A 17,430-nucleotide genomic window follows, 5' to 3' on the forward strand; every position below is an offset into this window, starting at 1 on the left:
CCCCTCACCTCCACTGGACAGGGGGAAGGGGAGGAGGATGGACGAGGGGGAGAGGGGGTAGGGGGATCTCAAGCAAAAAAGCTTCCTTGAAATCTTGAATTATCTCTACTTCAAATAGATACTATTAGAGTCTAAAGTTGAAAATTCTAGAACAGTAACTTAATAATTATTCAAAAAGTTATGTAATCTACATAAATAAAGTACTCAATCAATCATCAATCTCACCGGTCGTGTTTGAAGTGGAGGATATTATTTTATATCCTTTTTAAAAAGTCGACAAATTTGTTGGAAACACCGCCAACATTGTAGTTACATTACAATATTATACAATAATATCCAAATTGCATTAAATCTCAAATGTGATTGATAATTTTCATACTTCTCAACATTGGTTAAATAATTAGCTATACTGTCTTCCAATGTAAATTTGAGTATAAGCCAGAACCAATTTGTGACTCACATGAATGAAAAACTCCAATCTAATCACCTTTCTCTCTCACACCTTTCCCTTCTTATTTTTATTTGTCTTTGTCCTTCTCCTATCTCATTGCTTCTCATCTTCTCGATTCTCATTCTCTCTCATCTCTCATTAGGACTCATAGGACTGCGCCCTAACTTCGCTCTCTACGAAAATAAAGGCAGTCATTCAATTCAATTCAATTCGATTCATTCTCTCTCACTTTTGGTAGAGAGTTAGTGGGAAGGATATTTTTTATATTCTTTCCGAAGAATGGACATTGATATGTCCAAAGCTCCGCCAATTTATGTTGATGCATAACAATATCATAAATACAGTTCAATAATTATTTTCTCAGTCTATATTATGTAAATTCATCTAAAAATTTGCTGTATTGTAAGCTATTGCAAAATTGTATAAGCCATTGTTCCTCATCTACTCGATTCTCTTTCTCTTGCATTCACGTTTCTCATCATTCTAGAGAACTTTCTCTCTCTCTGTCAACACTCATCCTATTACACTTTCTCTTTCAAACCCATCCTAGATACTGAATCCACATGTCAAACTGCTGAGTGCGGCAAAAACGAATGATTCAATGTCTGATTCAATGGATATTGATGGATTTTGTTTCCCTTCCATTGAGCAACTTTTCAAATCCGAAATCCCTCGATAAATTTCAGGAGTTTCATAGAGATTCCCATAGAGTTCATATTGAACTATGTAGAGTTTCAAAGAGTTCATATTTTGATGATATACTTATTGTATGAATGAATGAAGAATGAATTAATGAATAGATATGAAAATCTATAGTCTGATTCACTTTGTACTATCAGAAACTCTTCAATATCATCGTCTACTATCAATAACATCGTTGCTTTCCATTTAACCGAAGCTGATTAATTAATTAAATAATAAATTAATCTCTTTATATATTCCATTAATATATATATATATAATATATATATATATATATATATATATATATATATCCCTCTCTTATCTCTATCGATTATGGAAAGCTTTCTTCCTGTAACTGATATAATGATTTGGTATACGGAAAATGTTTGCAAAATACCTTGGATTAAATTCGATGAGAGACAATCAGATAAGCTTTTTCAAATGTTGGAAGTTTTGTGTTTCATTCAACATCATTTCCAAGCATGAAGAATACCCGGAAAATTTATGTAGTCCGTTAATTCCATTGAATAATAATGATAATTCTGAGAGTGATGCCCACATAAGCTCTTAGGCTTGTGCGTGGGTAATGAGATTGAATAAAAGACAATGATGCCTCTATTCTAATGAAATTTTTTTTTCAAATCTGTCGTTTGTTGGAAATCTTTTTTTTGCTAAGCACAAGCATAGAGGAATCTCATTCTCTCTCTCTCTCTCTCTGACTCCGGGTAATCTATGTATTCTGTGAATTTCATGGAATAGAAGACAATGAGGCCTATATTTTATTTAAATTATTATATTTTTCAAATTTGTCATTCGTTGAAAATATTTTTTTGTTTATCACATGAATAGAGCAATATGAGTATCTCTCACACTCACTCTCTCTCTCTCTCTCTGACTCTCTTCTTTTTGCTCTCCAAGACCTCTTCACTGTCACTTTCTCACTCTGCGTGTCTCTATCACTCTCCTTACTCTTTCTTATTCTTCATGTGCCCTCCCAGGTAAAAATAAAGGCAGCTATCCTATTCTATTTTATTCTCCTTCTCCAAGACCTATTCACACTTTCTCACTCCCTCTCACCCTCCCTCACCTGACTCACTCCCTCTCACCCTCCCTTCAACCTGACTTTAAAAAAACATATTTTGGAACAAATGACTGAAACTGTCCGGCCCTAGAACGATCACATGACAACCATCCCTCACCCATTCCACCAATATAACCTTTAAACCATGTTATAGAACGAATTGTATATATATATATATATATATTATATATATATATATATATATATATATATATAATATATATATATATATATATATATATATATATATATATTATATAAACTCATGTTATTTCAATTATCCACTGCATACTGCTGTATATTACTGAAATTTGATAACTCTGATCTACTTTCAGCCTACTTCATTTTATTAATCAATTATTTGATCTTATCTACCTATAATTTTACTTTATCAATTTTCTGTTTTTTTTTTCTCTTCAATATTCATATTGATTAAAACTTTTACAATATTTCCATTAATAAATAATCCTTAGTTTAAATAACGAAATTAACGTTTTGGTAGAGAGTTAGTGGGGAGGATATTTTTAATATTCTTCCCAAAGAATGGACATTGATATGTCGAAAGCTCCGCCAATTTATGTAGATGCATAACAATATGATTATTATCTATAGTTATTATATTACAAATTACTTTTTCATATCATATACAGTTCAATACTTATTTTCTTAGTCTATATTATGTAAATTCATCTATAATTTTGCTGTATTGTAAGCTATTGTATATAAGTGTATAAGCCAGTATATATTGTAATCTACATAAATAAAGTACTCAATCAATCAATCACACACACTGTTTCTTTCTCACTCTGTATGTGAGTCTCTCTCACACTCTCTCTCTCTCTCTCAGAGTCTATCTTTCTCTCTCTAACCTCTGGTCTACGTTGCAAGATTGAAATTAATGGCCTATCAATTATTTTTGTCCCCCTCTAGACAGGTAATAGCTTTGTTTAACCGACTACAATAGGTGTGAATCTATCAAGTCACACTGACAATGTGATCACAATAGAGGAAGAGGTGGTGGTGGAGGAGGAGGAGGAGATTGAGGAGAAGGATGAGGAGGGGTGTTAATAATGGGCGAGGTGACCCACTTTTAGCAAAGGTTAATCACTCCATGATGGTCAGCGTCACCCCATTTTAATGGGGTGGTTGACATCCAAACACTGGGTGAAATATTATGGGCTAGCGTAAAGTGATAGTGGCCACATATTCAGTAGTGTATGTTCACCAGCAATAACTGAATTTCATAATTTTATTGATTTGGTCTCTTTTTCTGTTAGTGAGTCCTACGTTTTCACTTTTAGGTCCGGTTTCCGAGCTCGAGTTCTAGCTAAGTTCTTGATTTTAAACAGCTGGAGTCAGAAAATTGGATTTCCGAAACGGGGCGTATTCGTAGTTTTTATGATAACCTTTATTCTCTCATTTCTATAATCTATTTTTTCCATTTATTGTATAAAATACTATAATCATAATACAATTATGACATTGGAGGAAAAACTAGGCTGAGCATGTACTATTTCTCTCAAAAAATTTTGATAAAATGTTAATGTTGTGCAAAGGTTGAGGTGATGATTTTCGGTCCAGGGATGATGATTTAAAATTTTGAATTTTGAAGGTTGATTTTATACTCTAAATGAATCACACAATGTATCACATTTAATTAAAAACTTCAGAAATATTGTACTTATTTAAACAAATTTAATACAAAATCAAAAACCTACTCACTATTTGTTATTCGCAGCTTTTGTTATTCACAAATTGAACCGGAACTATAATACATTGAAAACGTTTCTCCTTGATGAAATGAATCATCCCCAAATAATTCAAAATAGCTGGAACTTTACACTATTTTCTCTCTATTTTATTTTCAATTTTATCATTTTCTAAATTTAATTATAAACTTGGTTTGCGACTACACTCAGTTTTGGGAAGCTAATTTTCTGACTCCATCTGTGTAAAGTCTAGAATTTAGCTAAATCTGGAGCTCGGAAACGGGCCCTTAGTGAGTTCATAAGCTAGGGTTAGACCAAACAAGGAAATGCTTTTTCTGAACAAAAATTAAGAAAATCTGGATAAAGCCAGTTTGAAAGCTGTAAAACCATGAGAACTCATAATTTATGTCGGTTTGTTTCTATGTGTTTTGTGCTGAAGTATTCGTGCTTTAGCTCTTTGCTTGTTCCGTTTAACCTCAGTCCAAAGCTAATGATAAGAGCTTTGAGTCGTTTCTGTTTGTTTGACGATAACTTTCAATAGTTTATATTAATCAACTTCAAATTTTCAACACATATTTATTGAACCATTATACAAATCGTGTTCGTGGGCTAACGGAATTGACTTACTCCTTTGTTCTTTCTTGAGGATATAACAGATAAAACATTGGGAGTTCTTGAGAAAACGTTACTTTTGTAGTAATTTATCATTGAAAATGACATAACAGCTGTCATATTTATAACCAGCCTTATTTACAGTAACTGTATAACTATATTACTGGTCTATATAGTATTTTTGAAGCAATACTATTTATAAAAATCTGGTGTGGCGCACTCACACAACTTTCCTTTCCGTTATGAAAATTGATCACCTGACGCTAGTGTAAACGTGCATCTCAAGTCAAAGATCTGAGCCAGCTGGAGACAGGTCAATAACGCTGGATACACACGAGATCTGCTATCTCTTCATAGTGAATGATTTAATAGAATCAACAGTTGCCAACAGTTTGCAATTGAATAATTACATTTTCTCAAATTTCAAGCTTATTTTCAATTTTGGGTGAAAATGTTACTGGACATTAATTGAAGAGATGTCCATGCTCAATCGTTTCCACTAGAAATTTTTTGTTTAAATTATATCTGAGACCTGATAGTTGAAAATCTAAAATCAAACTTTGCATAGATAGGGCGGAGCTCCTGAAATTTTTACAGATATGAGACTTGTGGCAGTTGATATAGCTTATCAATGACTATTTTAGGTATAAATTTTATCAAAATCGTTGGAGCCATTTTCGAGAAAATCGCGAAAACCCCTGTTTTTGACAACATTTTTGCCACTTTAGCCGCCATCTTGAATCGCATTTGATCGAAATTGTTCGTGTCGGATCCTTATAGTGTAAGGACCTTAAGTTCCAAATATTTCAAGTCATTCCGTTAATTGGGAGATATCGTGTACACAGACGCACATACACTCATACACGCACATACACTCATACACACATACACACACACACACACACACACACACACATACAGACCAATACCCAAAAACTACTTTTTTGGACTCAGGGGACCTTAGAACGTATAGAAATTTAGAAATTCAGGTACCTTAATTTTTTCCGGAAAGCAATACTTTCCTTACCTATGGTAATAGGGCAAGGAAAGTAAAAAACAATACATTTTTAGTAATTTATCATTGAAAATAACATAACAACTGTCAGATTAATAACCAGCCTTATTTACAGTAACTGTATAACTATATTACTGGTCTATATAGTATTTTTGAAACAATACTATTTATAAAACAATACAATTGTAGTCATTTATCATTGAAAATGACATAACAACTGTCAGATTTATAACAGCTTTATTTACAGTAGCTAGATAATTATAATATTACTAGCTGTTCATATAATAGCCTGCCACTGCAGCCTTATTCATAAACATCTTTAATAGGTCATGAAACAGTGTTTCAGAATATGAAAAATGAGTTGATTTTACACGTATACTGGAATTAAACAGTGAGAACGTATTTCCGAATGAGTTTACAATACTATGGGTCATTCAATGTGATTTATTTTGATAAATTGTTCATAATTGGATCGGAAAATGGATTAATTCCAACAGTAACGGAGAAAATAATTAACTTAAGAAATATAATAGAATGAAATAGAATGACTTCCTTTATTTTCGACCTAGGAGGGCGAAGTTGGAGCGCAGTCGGCCCTCTCTTACACTTTACCCTGAAATACTTAGAACAACGAATAATATAACTGAAGATGTAGAATCTGTGAAATATGGAAAAATCAGTCAACTCATCAAACATTGTTTGTATAAGTTATTATAAAAACTTGATTACAATCATACATATCCTGTAATCCTGTTTATAATCAAGCAAGATATTCTTTTCTTCACGAAAACTCCTTTGAAAATACCTGTGTTTCCATATTTCCCATCTCCTGATTCATCAAATCCCAGATTTCGCGCATTTTCATGAAAATTCCGTTGCTGGAAATCCAAACGATTGCCGCTGTGGTAGCCGAGAATTGCGAAAACTGGTGAGTCAGCGCTTTCCCACAGAAAAACGTGATTTCCTTTCTCACCTCCATCTGCTTTCTCAATTTTCCCTCGGATTTTCTCAGATTTTCTCGATGCCCACCGCTCATTTGCAAGGATTTTCCCGCATCTGCTTTGAATTCGAAGAGCTTAGTCCAATTGGTTCCATAATTTTCATCCATTCTCTGTCCTATTCTACTTTTCTTCATCACCAAATCTTTGTTTTATTCTTTCTGCCACTCTTTCACTTCCTCCATGCCTCTGTCTAACTCTCTCTCTCTCTCTTGCTGCGCCCTAACTTCGCCCTCCCAGGTTTTTTTTTCAATGAAGGCAGCTAATCAATCAATCAATCAATCTGTCTCTGTATCTCACATTTATTGATGGGTAGGATAGTACTTTATATCCTTATCATAGAAACGATTTATGTAGTTACATTACAATTTAACAATATCGATATTCAAATTGCATTCAATCTTCATTCTCATTCATTAATTTGTCATACTTTGTGAAATTCGTTGTAATATCAATACTGTTATTTGAGTGTATAATTATTAGATTAGTGTATAGGCCAGAATATATTGTAATTCACATGAATAGAGAAATCCAATCCAATCTGACTCTCTTCTCCCTAATTTCCCTGTATTTTCCTTCTCACTCTCTGAATTTCTTCTCTCACTTCATCTTTTCTCTCTCTCGTTTTGTCATCCCCTGCTTTCATCACTACTTCAGTTTCTTTCTTCAGTCTCCACCTACCTTTACTCAATTTTCAAATAAGATTTCAAATCTCATTAAGTTCTCTCCCACTGATAAGTTGAAGCAGAAAATTCACCACAGCTGCTTCAATTCAGCTTTACAATCTCCAGGAAACAATTCCCTTATATTAGAACTAATTACCTTATTATTGAGATCTCTACCATCTGGAATGAGTTTCCCATAAGTATGCTTGCAATTCACTTTGTTGCAGTCTGAGAATTACACCAAATGAGCTTTGCAATAAAATTCCTTGCAAATTATGGTAGTTCCAACCAGACACTTGTATTAACATTGCAAAATTTTCCAATTCTTGTTGACCGAAGCGAAGCTGAGGTCTTAGTTTGGACTTGATCGGCTTTTCTCTGTTTGTTTGTTTATTCCGCAGTTACAGTCGTAGTTATTGCCCGATTTGGATAGAATTTGGTGTAAGAGTACTATGAAACAAGGCGCGTCGACGTATATATAATGTTTTCTGGGAATTTTGCATTTTAAGGATAATACAAAAGGGAAAAAGAGTCTCTTTTCGAACGCCAATATTACCGTAAACATCAGACTATAGAATTATTCATCATAAATCAGCTGTCGAGTGGATTATTAAATGCATGCAATGACGCATGCAATTAATATTTCAATGTAACTCAGGAAAAAACCAGCTTTTGTGTGGACTATTAGTTGCATGCAATAATTGATAACTAAAAGTAGCATAGTATTTTCTCTCGACCTTTCTCTGCTTTCAACTCGGTCTGACCTGTTGCCAATATGCCTTGAAGGAGATTAGCTTTTGATGTTAACATTTTTAATAAACCAACCTCAACAGCCATTAGTTGTTTTCACACCGATATCTCGCCGACACGACATACAGACAGGATTTTTTACTCTGATGAACAGTATGGATAGAGGAGGCTGTGGTTCATAACTACGCGAGATTTACTGTTCACAGAACTACTGATGATAGTTGTTCACAATAGATGATAAGCATTGTTGATTCATCAACCCCAACAGCCACTAGCCTTTATCAGCGATATCTCGCCCGACACGACACGACAGGACAGGACAAAATTTACTGTGATGGCCAGTATGGACAGATGAGGCTGTGGTTTAAAATTGCGTGAAGTCTACTGTACACAGAACTACTAATCCGTTCCGGATGTTGGCAACCATTGTGGCTATGATGACCCTGTTGACTGCCGCCCTGAACAGCTGTGCTGTGCTCATTCCATACCATGTCCTCAGGTTCCTAAGCCACGATATTCTCCTTCTTCCAGGACCTCTTTTACTTTCTACCTTGCCCTGCAATACAAGTTGGAGTAGCTCTTATCTGCTTCCATTTCTCATTATATGTCCAAGATATTGGAGCTTCCTCGCTTTTACAGTATTGATAATTTCTTTTCCCTTTCCCATTCTTCTTAAAGTCGATCCTAGTCTTGGCTTTTTGTGTTGTTTTGAAGTTTTTGGCAAAAAATCCAATTGAATTAAGCATAAACTTAAATTTGATTTAAATTTCAATGTTGTGTCTTTTTTGTGTGATTTTAGGCGCTCTAACAGCCGACGCCATCTATGGGTGCGCGCCTTACATAAAATCAACGTAGCCAGAGAACAGAGCAGCCTGGTAGGTGCGGTCACCCATCCACCTCTGGCCGCCACCGCGTCAGCACCACCAGTCACGACCACACACCACCTCACCTACCCGACGCTCACCGTCACCAGTCACCAGGACAAGTTTGTGAGTTCGGAAATCACCTAAAACTATCATCTCTCATATAAGCGACTCATTATTAGACTATTTAAAACAGGAAATAACAGTTGGGGCAAAATTTTACAATAATTGTTTGCCCCCCGAAATTCAAGAAAAGGAAAACTATGTTAAATTCAAAAATAGACTAAATGATTTCCTCACAAAAAATTCCTTTACAGTGTTGAGGAATTCTATACAAAATAATTTCTTGCTTGTTTATTGTATTATTTCATAATATTCTGTGTTAAAGTAAAAGTTGTTTATTATTCTATTGAATGTGACACTATTCAATATAGTATAATGTATATCATTTGAATTGAATTGAATTGAATTAGCCCGGTTTCCGAGCTCGGGATTTATCTAAGCTCTATACTTTAAACAGCTGGAATAAAAAATGGCTTTCCAAAACGGGGCGTAGTCGCAGTTTTGATGACAGTAGTCGCAAGTTTTTATTTTTTCATTTCTCTAATATTGAAAACGTTTCTCCTTGACGAAATGAAGCATTCCTAAATAATTATTCAAAATATCTGAAACTTAACACTATTTTCTCTTTATTTCATTTCGTGTTCAATTTTATGGTTTTTCAAAATTCAATTCAAACGTGACTATGACAATGACTAGGACTACGCCCCGTTTTGGAAAGCCAATTTTCTGACTCCAGCTGTTTAAAGTGTGGAGCTTAGCCAAATCCCGAGCTCGGAAACCGGCTCTTAAACTACATCAGATAGCCTATACCGGTAGAAGCTATCCTCTAAAGAATCAGAGCAAACGTATACCTGTTTAAAATTACACAACCCATGTGTATTATGCGATTGCTTCAAACGCTAGGAGGCAGTTGCAAGGCGGATAATCAGAACAGGGTTGCTGATTATCCGCCTTGCAACTGCCTCCTAGCGTTTGAAGCAATCGCATAATACACATGGGTTGTGTAATTTTAAACAGGTATACGTTTGCTCTGATTCTTTAGAGGATAGCTTCTACCGGTATAGGCTATCTGATGTAGTTTAAGAGCCGGTTTCCGAGCTCGGGATTTGGCTAAGCTCCACACTTTAAACAGCTGGAGTCAGAAAATTGGCTTTCCAAAACGGGGCGTAGTCCTAGTCATTGTCATAGTCACGTTTGAATTGAATTTTGAAAAACCATAAAATTGAACACGAAATGAAATAAAGAGAAAATAGTGTTAAGTTTCAGATATTTTGAATAATTATTTAGGAATGCTTCATTTCGTCAAGGAGAAACGTTTTCAATATTAGAGAAATGAAAAAATAAAAACTTGCGACTACTGTCATGAAAACTGCGACTACGCCCCGTTTTGGAAAGCCAATTTTTTATTCCAGCTGTTTAAAGTATAGAGCTTAGATAAATCCCGAGCTCGGAAACCGGGCTAATTCAATTCAATTCAATTCAAATGATATACATTATACTATATTGAATAGTGTCACATTCAATAGAATAATAAACAACTTTTACTTTAACACAGAATATTATGAAATAATACAATAAACAAGCAAGAAATTATTTTGTATAGAATTCCTCAACACTGTAAAGGAATTTTTTGTGAGGAAATCATTTAGTCTATTTTTGAATTTAACATAGTTTTCCTTTTCTTGAATTTCGGGGGGCAAACAATTATTGTAAAATTTTGCCCCAACTGTTATTTCCTGTTTTAAATAGTCTAATAATGAGTCGCTTATATGAGAGATGATAGTTTTAGGTGATTTCCGAACTCACAAACTTGTCCTGGTGACTGGTGACGGTGAGCGTCGGGTAGGTGAGGTGGTGTGTGGTCGTGACTGGTGGTGCTGACGCGGTGGCGGCCAGAGGTGGATGGGTGACCGCACCTACCAGGCTGCTCTGTTCTCTGGCTACGTTGATTTTATGTAAGGCGCGCACCCATAGATGGCGTCGGCTGTTAGAGCGCCTAAAATCACACAAAAAAGACACAACATTGAAATTTAAATCAAATTTAAGTTTATGCTTAATTCAATTGGATTTTTTGCCAAAAACTTCAAAACAACACAAAAAGCCAAGACTAGGATCGACTTTAAGAAGAATGGGAAAGGGAAAAGAAATTATCAATACTGTAAAAGCGAGGAAGCTCCAATATCTTGGACATATAATGAGAAATGGAAGCAGATAAGAGCTACTCCAACTTGTATTGCAGGGCAAGGTAGAAAGTAAAAGAGGTCCTGGAAGAAGGAGAATATCGTGGCTTAGGAACCTGAGGACATGGTATGGAATGAGCACAGCACAGCTGTTCAGGGCGGCAGTCAACAGGGTCATCATAGCCACAATGGTTGCCAACATCCGGAACGGATTTATCCGTTCCGGATGTTGGCAACCATTGTGGCTATGATGACCCTGTTGACTGCCGCCCTGAACAGCTGTGCTGTGCTCATTCCATACCATGTCCTCAGGTTCCTAAGCCACGATATTCTCCTTCTTCCAGGACCTCTTTTACTTTCTACCTTGCCCTGCAATACAAGTTGGAGTAGCTCTTATCTGCTTCCATTTGACTGCATGTCGTGTTTAAATACATGAAAAAGTGTGTCAAAATACACAAAAAAATCGAAAGTACTTCAGTCATTGAGTAAATTTTTTAAATTATTTACTTAATTATTATTGACTGCATGTCGTGTTTAAATACATAAAAAAGTGTTTTAATTTATGGTTTTTATGATGTTTGTTTTGTTGTAACTTAGAATTGTATAGAGGCTTAAGTGTAAGAGAGTGGTCGGCTGCGCCCTAACTTCGTCCACCAAGGTTTTTAATGAAGGCAGCGATTCAATTATATTCAAGGAACAGTTTTGGGCTCTAAGCCAGTTGTTACTTTCCCAATCATTCATAATTGAGAATGATATTGTAACCTATCAATGTATAAATAAATAAATCCAATTCTCTCCTGTCTTTATACCGTGGACCTCACTTTAAAACAGTCAACAAATAAATAATTTGTACAGAATTGAATATTGAAAAGATTTAACCACAGTAATGTATTTCATGCAAATCTCATATAGTGGGGTACACTTCGAGCTTTCAGCTTCCATATGAATAAAATGAGATTCACTGCAAACTATGAGCTTTCATATGAATAGAATCAATACTACCCATTGAACGGATGATGACACGTTACCTTAGCATAGCATGCTCTATTAATTATTACAGGTTCGAAGCGGAGATAGCAATATGCAATGAAAATCAATCACAATTGATAATATTGAAATAGGTCTCACGCCTCAGTCACAGCATCCCATATATTTCAACCTCACTCATCCCCATTCTCCCATTTCCTCTTTCGCTTTCTCTCTCTCCTGTATTCGCTTCTCTTTCTCTCGTTTTATTCTACTCCATTCCCTTTCGTCCTTTCTCTTACTCTCTTTTCGATATCTTCTTCTTTCTCCTTCATTCTTACATCCCAAAGAACAAAAATTTAAAATTGTTTTCCAATTTCTTCTTTCACCTGTCCTCTTTAGACTATTGAAATATTTTGTTTCTTGTTATCATTCCTTCGTCTTTCGCATTATCCTTTGTTTCTCTCTTCCCCATTTCCATTCATTTCTCCTCTTCCTCTTTCCCCTCCTTTCGCTTTTTCCTCTTATTCGCCTATTCCACCCTCTTTGCCTCTTTCCTCGTCTCCTACATTTCTTTCTTCTTCTGTTATTGCTGTCTTCTTCTCCACCTCATCTTCATCTTCATTTATTGTTGTTCTTCTATGTCCTTCACATCATCTACTCTTCTCCACATCCCCAATAATATTCATCCCTACCAATTTCCTTCTCCTCCTCTTTCTTTTTTCCTTCTACTCGTCTTTCTCTTCCTCTTCCTTCGCTCTCATCTTCCTCCTCCATTTCTACTTTTTCTTCTTCTTTCCCTTCTTCTTCTTCTTCTTTTCCTCCTCCTCCTCCTCCCCTACTCTTCTTCCGCTTCTTATTTTCTTCTTCCTTTTCTTATTCCTCCTCTTCACCATCACCTTCTTCTTCTCAAAATTCTTCACAGTTTCCCTTCCTCTCTGCATTCCACTCTCCTCACTTTCTCCGTTCCCTCTTTCACATTCCCTCTTCTTCTTCTTCTTTTTCCTCTTCTTCTTTTTATCCTTCTTCTTCTTCATCTTTCTCCTCATCAACCTCTCTCTCACTCATTCTCTCTCACCACCCTTATTTTGTTCCATTGCATTCATGTATGCAGTGTTGAATGGATGGCGGCCGACCTATATTCCGTTGAGCATAGTAATTTGTTATTCTAATCAACTGCCGTATATATTCCCTCCTCTTCCCACAGCCATACAGCCTCTCTTACTGCATAGCACCATATTCAATTCACATTTATTGAATATTGATTGTTGGCCTACTCTTCAATCTATCTCCATAGAGATATATCACTTCTGTTGAGAGATGAATCACTTATTCAATATACCCCTGGTATGATGAGGTCAACATTAAAATGACAGTGGAGAAAGATAGGAGAACGCTGATTTCCTGCCTTGTCACTGTCTTCTATAGACTATAGCTTATACTGGTACATCCGATGTAATATTAAATGTTTATTCTTGTTGAAAATAACTAGTAGTTCTGTGAACAGTAGACCTCACGCAGTATTCTCATCCACAAGTACCTGATTGAAACTATGGACCTTATGGAAATACAGCAATAGACTGGCTTCTCCACACATCTTTGTAATCACTTGTCAGCTGATTTATGATGAATAATTGTATAGATTGATTTTTACTCTAATATTGGCGTATGAAGGAGGCTCCTTTCTCCTTTCATATTATCCTTAAAATGCAAAATTTCCAAAAAACCTTGTATATACGTATAAACTTTGTAATAAAAAAAGGAACATACCTGTCAAATTCCATGAAAATCTATTACCGCGTTTCTCTGTAAATGCGCAACATAAAAACATATAAACATATAAACATATTAACATTTAAACATATTAACATTTAAACATTCAAACATTTAAACATTAAGAGAAATGCCAAACCATCGACTTGAATCTTAGATCTCACTTCGCTCGGTCAATTGACTTTATTTTATTTGTCAAGGAAATATATTTCTCAATGATTTAATGATTAATTTTAATAATTGAGATGGAGTATTTTGTTAATTAATTATATTTCTACATCGTTGAAGAACAATCTGTAAACTTCGCGGAGCTGGAAGAGAATAGCGCTATCTGCTGCGTCGAATGATAGACTAGGATAGCAACAACAATGTAAATCAAACACCGTACTGCCATTATAACGTGGACCTCACTATAGTCCATGTATTTGAGTATTTTTTATAGTTTGAGTATTTTATATAGTTTGAGTATTTTATATAGTTTGAGTATTTTATGTAGTTTGAGTATATTATATAGTTTGATTATTTGCGTAGCCATTGCCATACAGTTGCAAAGCCATGGATTACTTATTACCATGCGAACCATACCTTGTCTTATGTCGTTTCAAAGTCGCGGAGACACACTTAGGCGACTCAGGTCGAGAAGAGACTCGACTCTAGTGGAGAGCATGTGTTTCCAAATGGTGACACTCAGACCAGTCGATTCCAGTCTCCGCGACGTCACCATTTCAAAACACATTGGCCCATATGAATAAAACCAGAGAAAATGCTCATGAACAAGACCATGGCGCATAAGGTTTTGCTCATGAGCAAACGGTAGAAGCAAAAGCATTTGCTCATTTTTTATGTATCAGCTGTACCTTATAGCAGAGAAAACTTCTATAATGAACTGCTATATTTGTATTCTTTGCTTATACTCCTGAACTCTGGAGCAAATGCTCACGTATTTTGAAGATTTTTCATCAGCTGATTCGCTTTTGTAGCCTTAGTTTGCTTTTATAGCTCACGGAAGCGCTAAATATGCAAGTAAGAGGCACCGCTTGTGTTTGCGTCGTCTGCTCTGTTTTCTATTTTAGGTTAGTTGCGTTTAGAATTTTGAAATAATGGCGTGAAAAAATGTAATCTCTATAATAATCTTCAGCATATTCTTATGATATCAATAGCCCTTCTTATAATAAAGAATAAGAATAAAGAATAAAGAATAAAGAAATATTTATTGCCAAAATCATTAAACAAACTTTACAAATGTGAAAAATATAAAAATTTTCATATACAATAAATTGCAAAAACTTAAAATTAAAATATTTTCCATTTAAAAATCGATTATAATATTATCATTGGCGTTACCAGCAAAACTAAGTAGTTTGAGCGATGGCAACGAGTAATCAGTCGGCTATAATTAGTGGCTTGAGATTCAGTCGAATTACAAAGTAATTATTCTTAATCGTCTACACTCTCATCTTCTTTACTGCCTATTTCCTATTTTGTGATGGCTATCTTGATAAAAGGTAGCTAGCTATCTTTTGTAGGAATAATGGTGATATATATCATGGTTGAATCTAAAAAGAGTTTTACAGTTCTCAACTATTGGTTGTGATCGTATCTCGTATACGAATTAGTTGAGCCATTTTACTACGAGCAGGAGGTTATAAGCTGCTATAGACTAGACTCACCTTCTTTGAAGCATTTGCTTAAAAAGTTCAGCAAATGCTCTAGTTTATTCATACAATTTTGAGTGTAAGCTTTTACTTTTGAGCAAATACTCAAACTATTTTTTCGATGAGCGTGAGCAAAATGTTTTGCTCACGTTTATTCATATTAAATGAAGCAAATGCTCCATATTTTAGAAGTATAAGCAAATGCTCAACTTCATTCATATGGCCCATTCTCTCTACTAGAGTCGAGTCTCTTCTCAACCGGAGGCGCGTAAGTGTAAGTTGAGCCTTACTGTACATAGTATTAAGATTATAGTAGAAGCCCCTCTTGATGAAAACTCATGATTAGTCCCAGTAAAAAGTTGAAAATAAATTGTAATTGTTGGTTTCAGATACCATCAAACCACACGTCTCCAACAAGTGATACAACAGCCAAAGATGGGACAGTGTGTGGTAACACTGCAGATACGTGTAGCTTGGAAGGGGACTCTCCTGGAGATCTTGATGATTTCGATATTGGTAAGTTGGTACAACTGACTTACAACATTTCATCATAACCTTTATATCTTGATCTCCTCATACTGTAGGCCTATGTTTCTTAGACTATTGTTTATTTGAGGTTACTTAGATAGCTTCACTTCACTATTTATATACTTCTTTGACCAATTATTGTTTGTTTGAGTTTCCTTCGAGTTTTCCCTTGACGAGATGAAACATTCAATGATACAAACTCTATCAAACTTGACGACTCTCGTCTGACGTCAGAATAGGTTTCAGTACCCTTTCCAGCCGCTAACATGGAACTAAGAAAGGTGATCAAAAAACTTTTCATTATTTGTGTTCATTATTCAATAATTAAAACATTATAATAATATTATCTTATTCAAAAATTTTGATATGATAATAATATCATCTCATTCTAATAATTCAAAATGTCTGAGACTTTACACGATTTTCTCTCTGTGATCAACTATCTAGTTTTCCGAAATACTATTGAATTAAGCGAGCAATTTCTGTACATATATTTGTATATTTGTTTATTTTCGCCACACTGCACAGAAAGCAGCTGTTTTCCAGTCCCTACATAGATCTGAAAGACATTGTTTGCAGACGACTCTCGTCTGACGTCAGAACAGGTTTCTTTCCGGCCTAGGCCTGAAAGAGTACCCTTTCCAGCCGCTAACATGGAACTAAGAAAAGTGATCAAAAAACTTTTCATCATTTGTGTTCATTATTCAATAATTAAAACATTTATAATCATTTCATCTTATTGTCATTTGGAAGAATAAAGAAGTATAAACTCAACCTCCCACATACGTAATTAAACATTTGACAATTTGACAATCTCTTAGTCTTTTTCATTCAATAATTAAACATCATCTTTTAGGTTATTTAGACAAATCAGAATAAAAAATGAAAATACTTGGACAATTTCCTGATATTCAGATTACCTCAGATTTGCTAGAGCTATCACCTTCCACTTCTGCTTTCGGAAGTGCTTAGTGAACAACTATTCTCATATATAAATTGTTTATTTTTGTGTGTGGCAAAAAATTTCGTTCGCACCACGGGCAAAAATGTTTTTCCGGCTCTCAATCTTTTCTAGACCTCGGCCTACGGCCTCGGACTTGAAAACCGATTTCGAGCCAGAAAAATCTCATTTTCTGCTCTAGGTGCGAAATATACTAAGTATTATGTTCAACGGATCTCGAAAACGGCTCTAACGAATTTCACAAAATTTGGAACATAGTAGGTTTATGATATAAAAATTCGATCACACTAAGTCTCATCCCTGGGAAAACTAGCTGATGGACATGCAAAGGATAATATTTATTCATCCTTTGAAAAATAGATAATAATTTCGTCATCTGACGATAACAGAAGATGTGGGAGAGAGAGAAAATTATGTTTAGCTGTTTAACTATTTGCAATCAATCAGCTTATCTCACGAGAAATATTAACTTTTAA

General features: G+C 35.0%; 1 protein-coding gene across 6 annotated transcripts in view; it reads left to right on the plus strand.

Moving 5' to 3' along the window:
* The window catches only part of LOC111044266 (adenylate cyclase type 8), a 510,898-nt gene that overhangs the window by 268,726 nt on the left and 224,742 nt on the right, over positions 1 to 17,430 (plus strand). For 2 of the 6 annotated variants that reach the window (XM_039439658.1, XM_039439659.1), the window contains exons 4-5: positions 8,765 to 8,954; positions 15,855 to 15,981. The exons of the other annotated variants lie outside the window; for them this stretch is intronic. In XM_039439658.1, the coding sequence (XP_039295592.1) occupies positions 8,765 to 8,954; positions 15,855 to 15,981 (317 nt within the window). The remainder of the gene's footprint in view (positions 1 to 8,764; positions 8,955 to 15,854; positions 15,982 to 17,430) is intronic. 6 annotated transcript variants of the gene reach the window in all.

The sequence above is a fragment of the Nilaparvata lugens genome, chromosome 13 (assembly GCF_014356525.2).
Source record: "Nilaparvata lugens isolate BPH chromosome 13, ASM1435652v1, whole genome shotgun sequence".
In the NCBI taxonomy this organism is placed as follows: Eukaryota; Metazoa; Arthropoda; class Insecta; order Hemiptera; family Delphacidae; genus Nilaparvata; species Nilaparvata lugens.